The 14,725-nt window shown below is 50.0% G+C and overlaps 2 protein-coding genes across 4 annotated transcripts; both read right to left on the bottom strand.

Annotated features, from left to right (window-relative positions):
- Positions 1-1,186: 1,186 nt before the first annotated feature.
- LOC310695292 (claudin-4-like) lies at positions 1,187-14,360 on the bottom strand. Of its 3 annotated transcripts, none has more exons than XM_083479467.1 (2): positions 14,221-14,360; positions 1,187-3,372 (listed from the first exon to the last, which is right to left on the bottom strand). In XM_083479467.1, exon 2 carries the CDS (start codon positions 3,356-3,358, stop codon positions 2,708-2,710), a length of 651 nt encoding a protein of 216 aa, XP_083335593.1. In that variant the 5' UTR covers positions 3,359-3,372; positions 14,221-14,360; the 3' UTR covers positions 1,187-2,707. The 3 variants fall into 3 exon arrangements, with proteins under 3 accessions (XP_083335593.1, XP_083335595.1, XP_083335594.1); XM_083479469.1 differs by having other exon boundaries at positions 1,187-3,369; positions 14,221-14,343; XM_083479468.1 differs by lacking the exon at positions 14,221-14,360 and adding an exon at positions 5,982-6,703.
- Positions 6,854-8,842, bottom strand: LOC310695294 (claudin-4-like). Its single transcript, XM_083479471.1, has one exon. It carries the CDS (start codon positions 8,618-8,620, stop codon positions 7,991-7,993), a length of 630 nt encoding a protein of 209 aa, XP_083335597.1. The 5' UTR covers positions 8,621-8,842; the 3' UTR covers positions 6,854-7,990.
- Positions 14,361-14,725: the final 365 nt, after the last annotated feature.

The following is a 14,725-nucleotide window of genomic DNA, read 5'->3' as shown; positions in this document are numbered from 1 at the left end:
GCATGGTGGATGCGGGCAAGGGTGGCGAGCTGATGCCGGGAGGCGCTGCGTCCAGCCTCCGCCTCTTCCCTGGCGCCCTCCAGAATTTTGCACCCTGGCGCCCTGCGCCACTAGCCTCTATGGGCAAGATGCCCCTTTCCTTAGCCTTTCTTCTCTCGAAGATATTCTGCAAGACATCAGAGGTTTAGGATCAGAGTTTCCCTTCTCCTAGATGGGCTCCCTTCCCAGGTTGACGGTCCCATCTGCCCCTCACTTTCTTCTGCAGCACGTGTAGAAACTGCCTTCTTGCCCATTGGACCCACAGCTGGTCTCATCCGTTCAATCTTCTGGAGCCTGTCTTTGCATGCAGGAAAAGCCCCTAACTCGCCAAGGGTTTTAGACCCACCAGCTACCCTCATTTGATATAGGTAGCCAGTCGAAGCCATTGCAGGGCTGTGGCCACTATCACATGCTGAAAAAGATCTGGGAGTCACATGTGAGAGCTGAGTGCAGGGTGGGGACCAAACGTGGACAAGCTACCCCGGAAGGAGCACAATCTGTTCCCCACCAGATCTGCTCCCCCTCCCCTAACACCCTATATACCCAGGACAGTCTCTACAAACTCTCAGAAAATGGTGGAACTAGAGAAATATTAAATCCAAATGGGGAAGCGTAAAAGGAAGCCCAAATGTGTGAATGTTTGCACCTTCTCTCTCCAAACAATCTGAAACAAGGGTCTTGAAACCGGCAAATCCTTGCAGAAATATGGATAAGGGTGAGTTCCGTGTTGCCAAACTCGGTTCCCCAATGGGCAAAACAGGGTTATAACTCAGTTTGGCAAGTCTGCAAGGGAGGAAGGGATGACGAGACAGAGAGCGAGAAAATGCTTCTTTCTGTAAAGGACTTAACTAAAGTTTACTTAGCCTAATGGAGAAGAGAAGGATATATAAAAGCAGTTCCTGGCGATTTAATACAATGTGCATGCATGCCTTCTAAAGAACAATGGGTGTGGGCCATTTAAAGGAGATCAAGGCTCCAGATAAATACTGACTTCCTGCCCACAATTAATGGAGTCGCAGGACCTCTTGGCTCCAACAGCTTCCTTGTGGGCAGAAAAGCCCCAGCTTGGGAGTCTTCCCGGCCAAATGGGATTCTTGCCTTTAAGGCAAGATTGCCACAGCACAGCCCTGCGGTGATACATCAATGCTCCATTAAAGTTGTATTTTTATTTGCATTTTGCACCTGGTTTACAACCTGCACCAACTTCCTTGTGCTCTTTTTTGAGGAGTCACTGCTTATTTTAAAACACCAAAGTTTACATAGGGAGGACACCTCTCTCCCTCCTCTCTTTTTACAGGACGAATGTGGGTGGGGTTTGCAGAAGCTGAACAAAGGTGTGCGAGCACAGATTTATGCTTTTGGAAATATTACACAGCCTCATGCTAGCTTGGGTTGATGGAAGTTGGGCGTCCAGCAACATGGAACTGACTCTCTCAGAAAGGCTCTGCTTTGTTGAAGGTTTTTAAGCAGAGGTTGGATGGGGGCCTGTCAGGGATTCTTTAGCTGTGGCTCCTGCATAGCAGCGGGGGGTTGGACTCGATGAAGCCCCTTCCAACTCTATTTCAGTGATTCTGTGATTCCATGATTCCATATCCTCCAACATTTCTCTGACATTCTCTTCCACATCAAGAAGCTTCTCCTGCAGTTGATCTCGCTGCAAACATATACATCATATTCACATTTACATCAGTCACCTTGAGCCAATTACAACCTCCCGATTGAACTTACCTCACAGGACTGTTGTAAAGAAAAAAAGGTGCGAGGGAAGGGAATGTGTGTACACCTTCAACAGATAAATGGAATTTTTAAAAAATTAAGCTGTAAACTGCGTTCAGTCCCTGTCAGGAAAAAAGGTGGGATATAATACTAATATGATGATGATGATGATGATGATGATGATGATAGTAAGTGTGAGAATGATCAGGAACATATCAGAGAGTAAAGCCCATTGAACTCAATGGGACTTAGATCTGAGTAAAAATGTTTAGGATTTCAGTGTGAAGCTGCACAGTCTTTACCCAGTTACCTGAGGGTAAGCTCCATTGAATACAATGGTGCTCACTTCTCTACAGTAGACAGCGTAAGGCTCCATTTACAATCAAGGAATCAACATGTTTCCTAAAAATGGCTCGCTGCTGAAGCATTGCAATTTTAAGTGGATTGGTGACATTTTCCTTCAAGGATTCATACGCCAGCTTCACCATTTCATTTGGTACAGGAATTTTATTTTCAGTATAAACAGGACTCCATTTTTGCAGCTACTACACACACACCACTTTTAATTGTTTTCCGAGGTGTGGAGGGGAGGAAAAAGGAAAATCGTGACATTGTGGGATCAAAACAGAAACTGGGACTGCTTCTGTAATTTTGGGACTGACCCTGGAAAACGGGGACACTTGGGAGGGTATGTGATTCGATCTGCCAAAGGTTGCTATGGCTGGAGAACCGGTGGCCTTCTAGATCTTGCTGGACTGACTACAACTCCAACCATTCCCTGATCACGGGTCATTCCAGGGATGGGTGTCCCTTTAGTACCAAACACTCCCTGAGTTTATACTCCGGCAAGGAGTGACTTTCAAGAAGCAACATGCAGCTTCTTTGTTCTCCCCCTGCACAAAGTGAGAAACCTTTACCCTCCTGAAGCGAGAGGTGCGCCCCCACATAACAGTCAAACATAGTCTTTCCGGGCATAGCTGCCTGGGGTGGAGTGCCTCCCCCCGGCCCAGTATCTCACTGGGTAAGGTTTGGTGCTCCCCTTCTGTGGGAAGTGGCAGCACAGCATGGCCCCTCCGAAGACCAGGAGGGCGCTGGCTGCCCATCCCACATACAGCGAGATGCCCAGCTCTCGCTTCAAGGCCTCGGGCACCAGGGGGTTGTAGAAATTGCTGACGATGGCGCTGGCAGACCAGGAGATGGGGACAAGCAGAGTCAGCCCGGCCAGGATGAACCCCCCACCGGCCACTGCTGAGACTCTCCCCTTGGCCTCCGGGTCCTCCACGCAGCGGGTGCACTCGGCTCCAGTGATGGCCACGAGCAGGGCCAGGGCGGAGAGGGCGATGGAGACCACCACCAGGGCGCGGGCTGCCTGAAGGTCAGCGGGGAGGTCCAGCAGGGAGTCGTAAACCTTGCACTGCATCTGGCCGGTGCTCTCGTAGACGCAGTTCATCCACAGCCCTTCCCAGAAGACCTGGGCCACGATGATGTTGGAGCCAATGAAGGCCGTCACTTTCCACATGGGCATGGCACAGGCCAAGATGGCGCCCAGGAAGCCCAGGACCGACAGCACCAGGCCTCCCATCTGCAAGGCCAGGACCGCCATCGTGCTCCCCCCTGCTGGGGAAACAGCACAGAGGGCGGTTAGTTGGAAGCAGGAGCCTTGGGGTTGGGAGAATGCCAAATAAAGCTTCCCAAACTTTTCAAGGGTCTGGATTGAGGGGATTCTGAATACAGTGGAACCTCGGTTTTCGAATGTAATCGGTTCCGGAAGACCGTTCGACTTCCAAAACGTTAGAAACCTGAAGCGTGCATTTCCGGAAGCATTTCCGTCCAGAAAACTCTATACGGAAGCCATGTGGCACGTTCAGATTCTGAAAAGCGTTCGAAAACCAAAGCAATTACTTCTAGGTTTTTGGCGTTCAAAAGCTGAAACGTTTGACTTCCGAGATGCTTGAAAACTGAGGTTCCACTGTATATTGTCAGGAGCCAGATTCAGGAGTAGGTCAGCCATAAAACACCCAGTTTCAGTGAAGTTGACTCTTTATTCAAAGAAGCTAAACAGCTCTGGCTGTTTACATGCACACACCTACCTACCTACCTACCTACCTACCTACAGAGCTTTTTTTCTGGGGGTACACAGGGGTATGCATGCCCCTAAACATTTTGTGAATCTTTGTACTTTTATCCATTTACTGTATTTATTTTCCCCGATTTGAACTATAAAATGGTGATTTTCTTGAGTCAAAATGAGAGCACCCCTTAACATTGCACTACATACATACATACACACACAGACCGTATATATACGGTCATTTGAGCTCTGCCCCTTAGATACTTTTAGCTTATGAGATAGCATTTCAAGAAGGGCAATTTGCCAAACCCTAGAGCGCCAGCATCTAAATTATTAAAGGTTTTCCAGGTTTCGGCAACACAGCCCCAGGCTGCCGCCGAGAGATGAATATTAAGTTATTTACTTCTCAGATCCCACTCCATTTTTGTATACAGGTTCGAATTTGCCAGGTGGGAAGATGGAGCAATCATTTGCTGAGTTATCAAAGAGATCTCAACAAACACCTCCACCCCAAATGCAGCCGCCTTTGAGCAGGCCCACAGCCTGTTTTTCTGGCCGCCACACCTGGCAGGGAGCGGGTGCGAGGAGGTGTAGTTCAGGGGGTTGTAGGTCAGCTGCTGCCAGCCCTAGGAGACCAGTCTCAGCTTCCGGCTCAGAGAGGAGGAGGCCCAAGGGCTCCCATGGAGTCTGCATTGCATTGCCACCTCTTGAGCAAGAGTCTCCTTCTGTGGCGCTGACCATGAGGGAGGAGTGCCTCCTTCCACACCCTCTCTCTGTTTGCCCTCCCACCCAAGATGGCGGCCGATGTGAAGCCATGAGGCGGCCTGAGGCAAGGGACGGCCTGCCTGCTTCAGCCCTCGCGTGGGAACAGTGGTGTTCAAAAACATCTGGTGTTCAAAAACATCTCCACCTAAGAAAGAAGCTGTAGGTGTGAGGAAATAACCTGCCGTTGCTCCAGAATGATGTTGCTGGACCAGGGGTCAGCAAACTTTTTCAGCAGGGGGCCGGTCCACTGTCCCGCAGACCTTGTGGAGGGCTGGACTATATTTTGAGGGGGGAAATAATGAACGGATTCCTATGCCCCACAAATAACCCAGAGATGCATTTTAAATAAAAGGACACATTCTACTCATGTAAAAACACGCTGATTCCCGGACCGCCCATGGGCCGGATTTAGAAGGCGATTGGTCCGGATCCGGCCCCCAGGCCTCAGTTTGCCTACCCATGTGCTAAACTGTGGCTCTCGCCATTTTCTCGCTGTCTGCTGGGAGTCTTCAGAAGGCTGCAGGGCCCTGCAGATAGTATGGAACTGTTTATGTGAGAAGGATGGAAACAGACTAATATTGATGCATCCCAACTAGAGACTTGCCCGGCCTCCCCGCCACACAGCTCCAAATGGCTTATATTTTATAGAAACATGGACTTCAGATCTATCTGTGGCCCCCGCTATAATGCTGAAGCAAGACATCCCAACCAGTATAAGACCGGCATCCGCAGACCATGCCCCATTGACTGATCAGGTTTTCTACTGTGAATGTTTAGCGCATCAAAAGAGAGAGAGAAGGGGAGGAGAAAGTCAGAGAGAAAACATTTCCTTTTGAGCATTTGCTTTGCTGAAATTTCTCATCTGATCCACTGATGGGGCTTGACTGGAATGTGTTCTCTCTCTCTCTCATAATGTTAGAACTCAAGGACATGTCATTAATCTGAATGCTGGAAGATTCAGGACAAAGAAAATAAAGTCCTTCTTCATGCCAGAAATAATTAAACCATGGAACTCATTTCCACAGGAGGCTGCAGTCTGAAATCCTGCCCATCACTTTAGACAGTGCCGAGCTAGATGAGCCCATGACCTGATTCCATACAAGGCAGCTTCTGATGTTCCTCTGAACAGTTTGCAAACTCAAAACTTCCCCTCTTCTTGCTCAAGAGTCCTATCTCAGCTCTTTACCTCTCAAAACCAGTTCTATCCCCACCCCTGGCACACACGCGCCCCAGTCTGGTATACGGTGTCTTCTTCCTCTTCCTTGGAATTACCAATGTGCCAACACAAAGGTGGCAGAGCAATCAGGTTACTAAAAGACTCACCTGCCTCCCTGCCCACCCGCCCGCTAAGCAGCTGGAAAGGTGGTTCAGTCCTATTAGGAATATTTACCTGATGTTCTTGTTGCCTCACCTAACAGAAAGGATATCGTGGAGGTGGGGAAAGTAGCTACAAAATGATTGCGGAATAATAGATTTGTAGAGTTGGTAGGAATCTCAAGGGTAATCTAGTCCAACCCCTGCAATATAATGCATTTTAATATTATTTACATGAATGTTGGCATTTTTTAATGTGCCCTTTCCCCTCATGTACACATTATTTGGTTGTGCAAAATTCAGAGAGCTGCAGATTTCAAAGGATGACTTTTGATTTGCAAAATGTTTCGGGAGAGCAAATCAGGCTCAACTTGAAATGCAAACCAAACCAAATTTCTCCCTGCCCTTAGACACAAGCCAGGGTTTATTCAATTCTGCCCCCCCCCTACCTCAGGGACCTTCAAGGTTGTTAATGATCTAGCAAAAAACAACTAAAGAGAAATATATAAGGGTCAGTGATCGAAAACAATCCCTGAAAAAGGGGCACGAGAGCCCCCATAATTTATTTAATATTTATTTGTGACATTTACATCCCACCTTTTTTGCTCCAAGGAGTTCAGAGTGACTTGCATGGTTCTCTTCCTCCTCATTTAATCCTCACAACAACCTTGCAAGGTAGATGAGGCTAAGAGTGAGTGACTGGCCCAAAGTGAGTTTCAGGGGTGGTGGGGAATTTGAACCCCGGTCTTTCCCAGGTCCTATTCTGACACTCTAACCACTACACCACAGCTGGCTCCCTTAACAGGCTAAACGTCACAGCCCCAAAAAGATGACAGAGGATCTTGCAACCGTTAATGAGAAAGTGAATCATTTCCCCCTCAGCACAGAAATGATGTAAAGAAATTGCATGAAAGGAGTATAATATGTGGAATGGAGAGGACAGAAAGGTATGCTTCTTTTTTGTTATTTATTCAAAGCATTTCTAGGCTGCTGGATGGAATTTACAATCAAATAAAAGGCAATTTGAAAATGCAAAAATAAAATACTGAAACACACACACACACACGCACACACACCAGAATGCCTAACTTGAGATTCTCTATCTCTCTGTCTCTCTCCCACCTTTCTCCCCCTCTTCCTACTCGGGCATCCCTGATTCAGGCAGAGGCAGAATATGAAAAGCCTGGCTGTCAAAGGAGAGATCAGCCTCAGAGCATCGCTTGGGCCACAGAAAACAGGATAGTTGAATGTTACTGTAGCTGATGGGAGCACACAGCCCTGCTGGCTGGGGGCACTGATGGAAAGGTGCCACACTAAGAAGGCCAGCATAGGTGAAAACACCCACTTCCCCAAAAATATACTGACTGAATAATGGGCTAGAGCCACTAACCAGAGGGAAAGAGGTTCAGAAATTGACCTGAAGAGTCTCTGGAGGTCCCTAGCCCCAGATACAACGTTTTTGGCAGCGACTGGTCCCCAAGGTTGCACCCTGTGAGCTTCGTGCCCAAGTGGGGATTTGAACCCTGGTCTCTGCTAGTTCCTAACTTGTCACCACAACACCACAATGCAGAGTCTTAGCACCCAAACTCTCACTGGCTTCCCCCTGCCACTCCACAGTTCCAGGCCAGGTAGCGAGATGCAGATTCTAACAATAGGCAAACCCAGAAATGCTCCTGGAACACAGAGACACACACAAACCCTTAACCCCCACCATCCTGGGGCTGTTAGTCCCATCTCTTTGTGGCTCTTGAGTCTCAAAGTCACAAGGAAGCTTCCCTCAAAAGCTTCAGTCCAGCTTAGAAATCTAACATCCGCCGGGTGGTTTGGAAGGTCACTCTGCTTCTGCAGCTCAAAGGCAGTGTGACGGAAGCCAGTTCCTGGCCTGCTTTGGTGGTCAACCTAGCCGTGTTCCTGTTTTAGGATTTGGTGGGCACAGCAAACAAAGGCTGCTTCCAGAGTCAAGACACAAAGTGTGGGGGGTGGGAGAGAGACTCAGGCAGCGAAGGAGGGTCCCTCTCCATCCGCAGTAAAACCTACTCAGTCGCCTTCATGGTGGAAAGGTCCCTCAGGAGAAGGGGACGGTCCTTAGACGTAGTTACTGGCAGGCACGGACCGCGCCGCCATGTACTTTGCTGAATACGGCTTCTCACTTTTCGGAGGGCAGTTGCAGCACAGCAAGGCCCCGCCGATGATCAGGAGGCTGCTGGAGGCCCAGCCGATGAACAAGGAGGGCCCGAAATCCCGCCTCTGGTTGTAGGCGAGCATGGGGTTGTGGAAGTCCTGGATGATGGCATGGGTGGTCCAGCAGAGGGGGATGAGAAGCAGGAATCCCGAGATGATGAAGAAGACACCAGCCGCGATGATGACCCGGGCCTTGGGGACTTCCTCCTCCACGCAGTTGGTGCACTTGCCGCCCAGGATGGCGAAGCAGGTGCCCACCACCGCCAGCACAATGGCGATGACCACCAGGGCCCGGCCAGCCTGGATGTCCTGTGGCAGGCCCAGGATGGCCTCATACTGCGTGCACTGCATCTGCCCTGTGCTCTGCATAACACAGTTCATCCACAGGCCCTCCCAGATGCGCTTGGAGAGCAGGATGTTGTCTTCCTGGGAGATGGCCACTTTCCACATGGGGAGAATGCAGCAGGCGAGCGAGCCCAGCCAACCAATGATGGAAAGGGAGATGCCCAGGACTTGGATTCCCATGGAGGCCATGGCTTCTGGAACTTTGGTCTCCCCTGCTGCGCACCTGCAGCCGAATGGTGAGCGGGAAGACTTGGGAGTGTGAGGCAGGTGGGGAAATTTGGGAAAATTATAGGCTGCAACAGTGGGTGGAGTTTCCTGGCTCCATCCTGGCTGAGAGGACCCGGAGGCTCAAACCTGTTCCCCGGGATTCCTCTGCATCATATAGGCTGGGATCGTTGCGGCACATCTGGGACGAGAGGGCTGAGTTTCCCTGTTCCTGTATCGCTTAGGGAAACCAGCCAGGGATGAGATGGGATGGGTGAAAGAGGCTGGCCGGATGCTGTTGAATAGAAAAGGTGTTGCAGAGCTGGCGGAAGTTCAGAAAAGGGCATCCGGAATGATCCAGAGATGGAGCCACTCCCATAGGTGTGAAGGTTTTGCTGTGTTTTTGGCACCGTCGATCAGGGGGAAAGTGAGTGAGAGTTGGTAGGATAGACACTTAATAAATTATGCATGGCATGGGAAAAGTGACTCAAAGGGACCCAAAATGTCATCTAATCCAACCTTCTGCATTGCAGGATAAAGAAAAGTTTCTTCTCCCTCTATCATAATGCTAGAACTCATGAACATGCCATGAAGCTGAATGCTGGAAGATTCAGGCCAGAGAAAAGAAAGTCCTTCACGCCGCAAATAGTTAAACAATGGAATCACTTCCACAGGAGGCAGTGATGGCCACCAACTTGGATGGCTGTAAAATAGAACTGGACAAATTCAATGCGGATAAGGCTATCAGTGACTCAATATCCATGATGGCTATGCTCTGCTTACATGGTCGGAGGCAGTAATGCTTCTGGATATGAGTTCCTGGAAATGCCAAGATGGGAGAGAGAGCTCTTGTGCTCAAATCCTGCGTGCAGGTTTTCCGTTGGCTGGCCACAGCAAGAACAGGATGCTGGATTAGATTGGCTTGATCCAGTAGGATCTTCTTATGTTCTTAGGGTAACTTCTTGAATAGTTTGATTCAATACATTCAGGTCTGAATCAAGACAACAGTTTCCTATCCCACTCCAGGGGCTGATTTACTCAGCAGTGCTAAGGTGGTTCTCTTGGGTTGTGAAGGTCCACTGGGTTCATTCTGCAAGAATTTCAGCTCTGGCTCTATTTTCCACCACATAGAAATGATTTCTGTTGTCACTAATTACAGCTGCTTCAAATGGTCTTTTTGCTGACGTTTCGGCTCTGATCGACTTGCCACGGACTGTACCTGTTGCATGCCATTGCCATTTAATGCCATTCTTTGCCATTTTGTTTCCTTATCACCCATTTGTGCATAGAGAGAGATACACCTGACAATAGAGGAATGTGTTCCCTGCCTTAGGTAAAAGTGGGCTCTCATCCACAGGAAAGCTTCTGACAGGAGCCAGGTGTGTAGCTCAGGGACAGAAGATTTGCTTTCAGTAAGGAAAGTCCCAGAATTGATCTCCAGATCAAAAAGAATCACGTAGGAGATGATGGAAAGGCGGAGGACTGCAGCTCTGTAACTGAGCTCCTGTTTTGCATGTTGCCAGTCATTGTAAGCAATACTGAACTAGGTGGAAAGTCGGACTGACTCATTCTAAGGCAGCTGCTTTCTACATTCCTGACTGGGAAGGACTGGTGCTCTGTGACAAAGCATCAGCTTTGCTTGCAAAAGCTCCTAGGTTCAATCAGGAAAAGCAGGAGCAATTGGATTACCAAGCAGGGTGGGACACAGTGTCTCCTTTGCATGCAAAGCGCCCAATCCCTGCTGGCATCTTCGAGCAAAACTGGGAAAAGACTCCCTAAGACCTTGGAGAGCTGCTGCCAATCAGTATAGATAATATTGAGTCAGATGGACCAGTGGTTTCACTTGGCAAAAGGCAGCTTACTGTGTTATACTTTTAGTCAGAACAATGAGGACTGGAGCCTTGGGCTGTTTATAGAGGAAAGGCTGTAGTTCTGGCCGGTAGAGCATCTGCTCTGCATGCAATCCCTGCTGGCACCTCCAGGTAGAGCTGGGGAATAGACTCCCTGCCACAGAGAGACATTGCTGCTGCCAGCCAGTGTTATGATAGCAAGCTATCTAGGTCAATGGCCCTCCCACTTCCATGCAGTCTGCTCCAGACATTGTCTTGTCCTCCTTGGAGGGCGTGAGGTCCACAAGCAGCAGGGCCACGCCCCTGCCACTGAAAGCACCAAACCGGTCTGGGCAGTGAATGTTACCAGACACACCGCACAACAGCAGCAGCAGCAGCAGCCAGTGAGCCATCATCTCAGAGGTCTGTGGAAATAGAAGCCAGGGAACGTGGAGGGTGGCTCCACTCAAGGCAACCTGCTGCCATCCATTCCTTCCCTTGTAAACATCTTTAGGATTACAGCCCCAAAAGCGACGCGGTGAATTGGATAAGATCTCTTTAATCAAGCGACCGCCCTAATAAGGTTGAGCACGTTGTTAAGCTCACAAGCGGAGTACTGGAAAGACACCCCCCACCCCGTATTCTCATAGGAGAAGGCTAGCATGGATCCACAGCTAGAGGCAGTAATGCTTTGGACATCAGCTGCTGGGAACTGCTGCAAGGGGAGATGGTGCTTGTGCTCAGGTCCTGCTTGCGGGTTTTGAATCTGGGTCTCCGCAGTCCTAGACCAACACTCTCATGCTCTAATTCTGCACATTTTCATGGAGAGACGTAGACCAAGTAGATAACATTGGGCCGGGGGCTGCCCAGTATCCCCACCCACCCTCTTTGGGCTGCCTGCTTGATGTTGACCCAGGACAGGGCATATTCAGTGGTGGCTCCCTGGTTGTGGAATGCCCTCCCTCGTGAGGTGCATCTGCCTCCCTCATTATTGACTTTCAGGAGGAATTATTTTTTTTAAAAAAAGTTTTACCCAGGCCTTGGCTGGCAGAAAAACACTGTCCCAGACGACACTGAAACTACCAGCTGTGTGAATGCATTTGTTTAAAGCTGTTTGCATGATGTTTCCAAACGATGTTGTTGTTGATCAGTTTCTTGCCCGCGGCACCTTAGGGAGGAAGGGCGGGATGTACGTTGAATAGATGATGAAGATAAAATAAAGGTAATGCATTCAGACGCCTGGCGAAAACAGTGTGTGGCTCACGCGGGGTGCATTAAGTGCGCAACACTCTGTTGGGGAGATTTATTTGCAAGAGCAAATGTGCGGGTGTTCCTCTCAAGGAGGCGAATTCTCAGGTATTCAAGGCATACCTATCTAGGAACGTACTCTGGCAAAGGAATGTGAAGGGCAGGGGCCGAGAATGAAAAGTTCTTTGTCATGAAAGGCTGGACAAGGGCCAGCGAGGATCTGCACAGCTTGTTGGCTTCCAGAGATCTCTGCCCAGCATTGCCCTCCATGCTTATGGCATGCAGGCGATGGAACTAAGAGCATAAGGAGAGCCTGCTGGGTCAGTGGCTCATCCAGTCGAGCATCCTCTTCTCACAGTGGCCATTTTCTCTGGGACGCAGGGCATGAGGTTAGGTAAAGGTAAAGGGACCCCTGACCATTAGGTCCAGTCGTGACCAACTCTGGGGTTGCGGCGCTCATCTCGCTTTATTGGTCAAGGGAGCCGGCGTACAGCTTCTGGGTCATGTGGCCAGCATGACTAAGCCACTTCAGGCGAACCAGAGCAGCGCACGGAAACGCCGTTTACCTTCCCGCCAGAGCGGTACCTATTTATCTACTTGCACTTTGACGTGCTTTCGAACTGCTAGGTTGGCAGGAGCAGGGACCGAGCAATGGGAGCTCACCCCGTCGCAGGGATTCGAACTGCCGACCTTCTGATCTGCAAGTCCTAGGTTCTGTGGTTTAACCCACAACGCCACCCGCGTCCCATCGGGCATGAGGTTATCAAGGGCTATTAGCCACGATGGCTGTGCTCTGCCTTCACAGTTGGATGCAGCAATGCTTCTGAATCCCAGTTGCTGGAAACCATAGAAGGGGAGGGTGCTTTTGTGCTGGAATCCTGCTTGTGGGTTTCCCATTGGGGCATCTGATTGGCCCCTGTGAGAACAGGGTGCTGGACTAGATGGGCCATTGGCCTGTTCCAGCAAGCTCTTCTTACGTCTTTGTGGGCTGTTTGGGGAGGTTCCCTCTCCCTTAGGGGTTTATTTTCTAAATATTTGTCATACTTTTGCAAAACTGGAGGTTCATGCAAGCCTGCTGATACTTCTCCGCTTGGGCGGTTTAGTTTTGGCTCTGAGAACGAGTTAGCAGCTAGTAGTCATCATACACCAGTAATGGTGACACCATTCTGAGAAAGCCCATGCCGTCAGTTCTGCTTGCAAAACCATAGCGCTGAGCTAGTTATTCATTTCCGTCTGTTTGCGGAGTGCCCAAGGCCTTAGAACAGTCCCTTTCCACAACTCAATATGTTTTCGAAAGTTCTGCAGCACTTGTCAAGCATGAGCTGAATCGATCCAGGCAAAGTGGTTTGCAACACAGCTCAGGTCTTGCAAACACAGCATCTGAACAGCTTATCTTAGCAGCCAGGAAGATTGTCAACAGGAAATGTCACCAAAGGTGGAACTGTCCCACAAAAAGACAAACTGGAGAGGTCAAAGGTCAGGAAAGGAGATAAATGTGTAAGGCCAGGTCACTGCCGTCACTTCCACCTGACCAAGGCTAAGTCAACCAGGACAGCGCCAGGCCTAAGAGCCAGCAGCAAATCAAGGATGCTACCGCAGGAAAACAAAAGTGGGGTTTGAGTTGGAATCTCCATAGATAAAGACATGTAGCTGAGCAGCAGAGCATCTGCTTTGCATTCAGAAGGACCCAGGTTCAATCCTCAGTGACATCTCAAAATAGGGCTGGGGAAAAGACTCGCTGTCTAAAACCTTGGAGAGCTGCTGCCAGTCAGTGCAGACAGTACTGAGTTAGATGGACTAAGGGTCTGTTGAAGTATAAGGCAGATTTCTACAATCCTCTGTAAAGCAGCTCTTGGTTTGGAACTGGAATCTTAGCTTGGTTGTTGAGCACCTCCTTTGCAGGCAGAAGGTCACAGATTCAATCCCTGGCATCTTCAGACAGGGCTGGGAGACCTTCCCAGGAGACGCCCCTGCGCCTGAAACCCCAAGGAGCAGCTGCCAGTCAGTGTAGACAGTACTGAGCTAGGTGGACCCAAGGGTCTGACTTGGTAGTTCTCAGAACAAACAAAGACTACGTGAACACACAAAGGCTGATCTGGGGAGAAATGATACTGGGCATTCTATCAGCTGGATAGCTCAGCTGGTTTGAGCATGGTGCTGGTAAATCCCCATAAGGGGCAGCTGCATATTCCTGCATTGCCGGGGGTTGGACTTGATGATCCGCAGGGTCCCTTCCAACTCTATGAATCTATATGAGCATGTGGAAATACCCCTGTGGGGTGCCAGTCTCTCTCTGGTGGGATCCCAGCCTGTCTCAGGCAGCATTTGACCCAACCCACAACAGCTGGGTCCATGGCACCGATGCCCAGAAACCTCTTCTTCCTTTGCCAAGGCAATCTGGGGTGCTTCAGGCAGACTGAAGGTTAGCCCCCTGTTTGCTGAGCCCCTGAAATGCCCAGCTGGGCCAGGACGTGGCTGGGGTGGGGAAATAGGGGGAGGTCCACTCACCTGCGGAGCTCTCTGCGGCCTCCAGCGAGCGAAGGATCCCAGGAGATGGCGGAGGGAGGGAGGGGACGGGAGGGAAGGGGCGGCTGGCAGGGGTCTCTCCCTGGGCATGGAGTGGAGCTGCAGAGCAAGCTCCTTGAGAGGGGAAGGCTGGGCCAGGCAGGTCGCCAGGGGAGGCGGAGAAAGCCACAGGGGATCAAGAGCAGGTGTGCGGAATGTGTGCCTGGAATCAACAGCCTGTCCTGGAGGGAAGGGAAGGAGGCAGCTTTGGCTAAGGAGGCCCAGCGAGGACGTGAGTGCAACCAAAGACCTGCGTGGCTGAGCTCCTGCTTCCCAACTCATCCTGCCTTGCAACAGTGAATCCTGGAGAGAGGATGTCTGTGCACGCTCAGGAATTCCTGCAGCAGCTGTCACAGAGAGTAACTCCCACCCCAGATACCTCTTTGGTTATTTTTTATTTTGTGACTGATATATTGCATTTATATCCCACTTTGTTCTCCAAGGAGTT

Source organism: Podarcis liolepis (genome assembly GCF_965112155.1).
Source record: "Podarcis liolepis genome assembly, chromosome: 16".
Classification (NCBI taxonomy): Eukaryota; Metazoa; Chordata; class Lepidosauria; order Squamata; family Lacertidae; genus Podarcis; species Podarcis liolepis.
The sequence above is the reverse complement of the archived record's forward strand: the minus strand, read 5'-3'. Positions and strand labels throughout refer to the sequence as shown.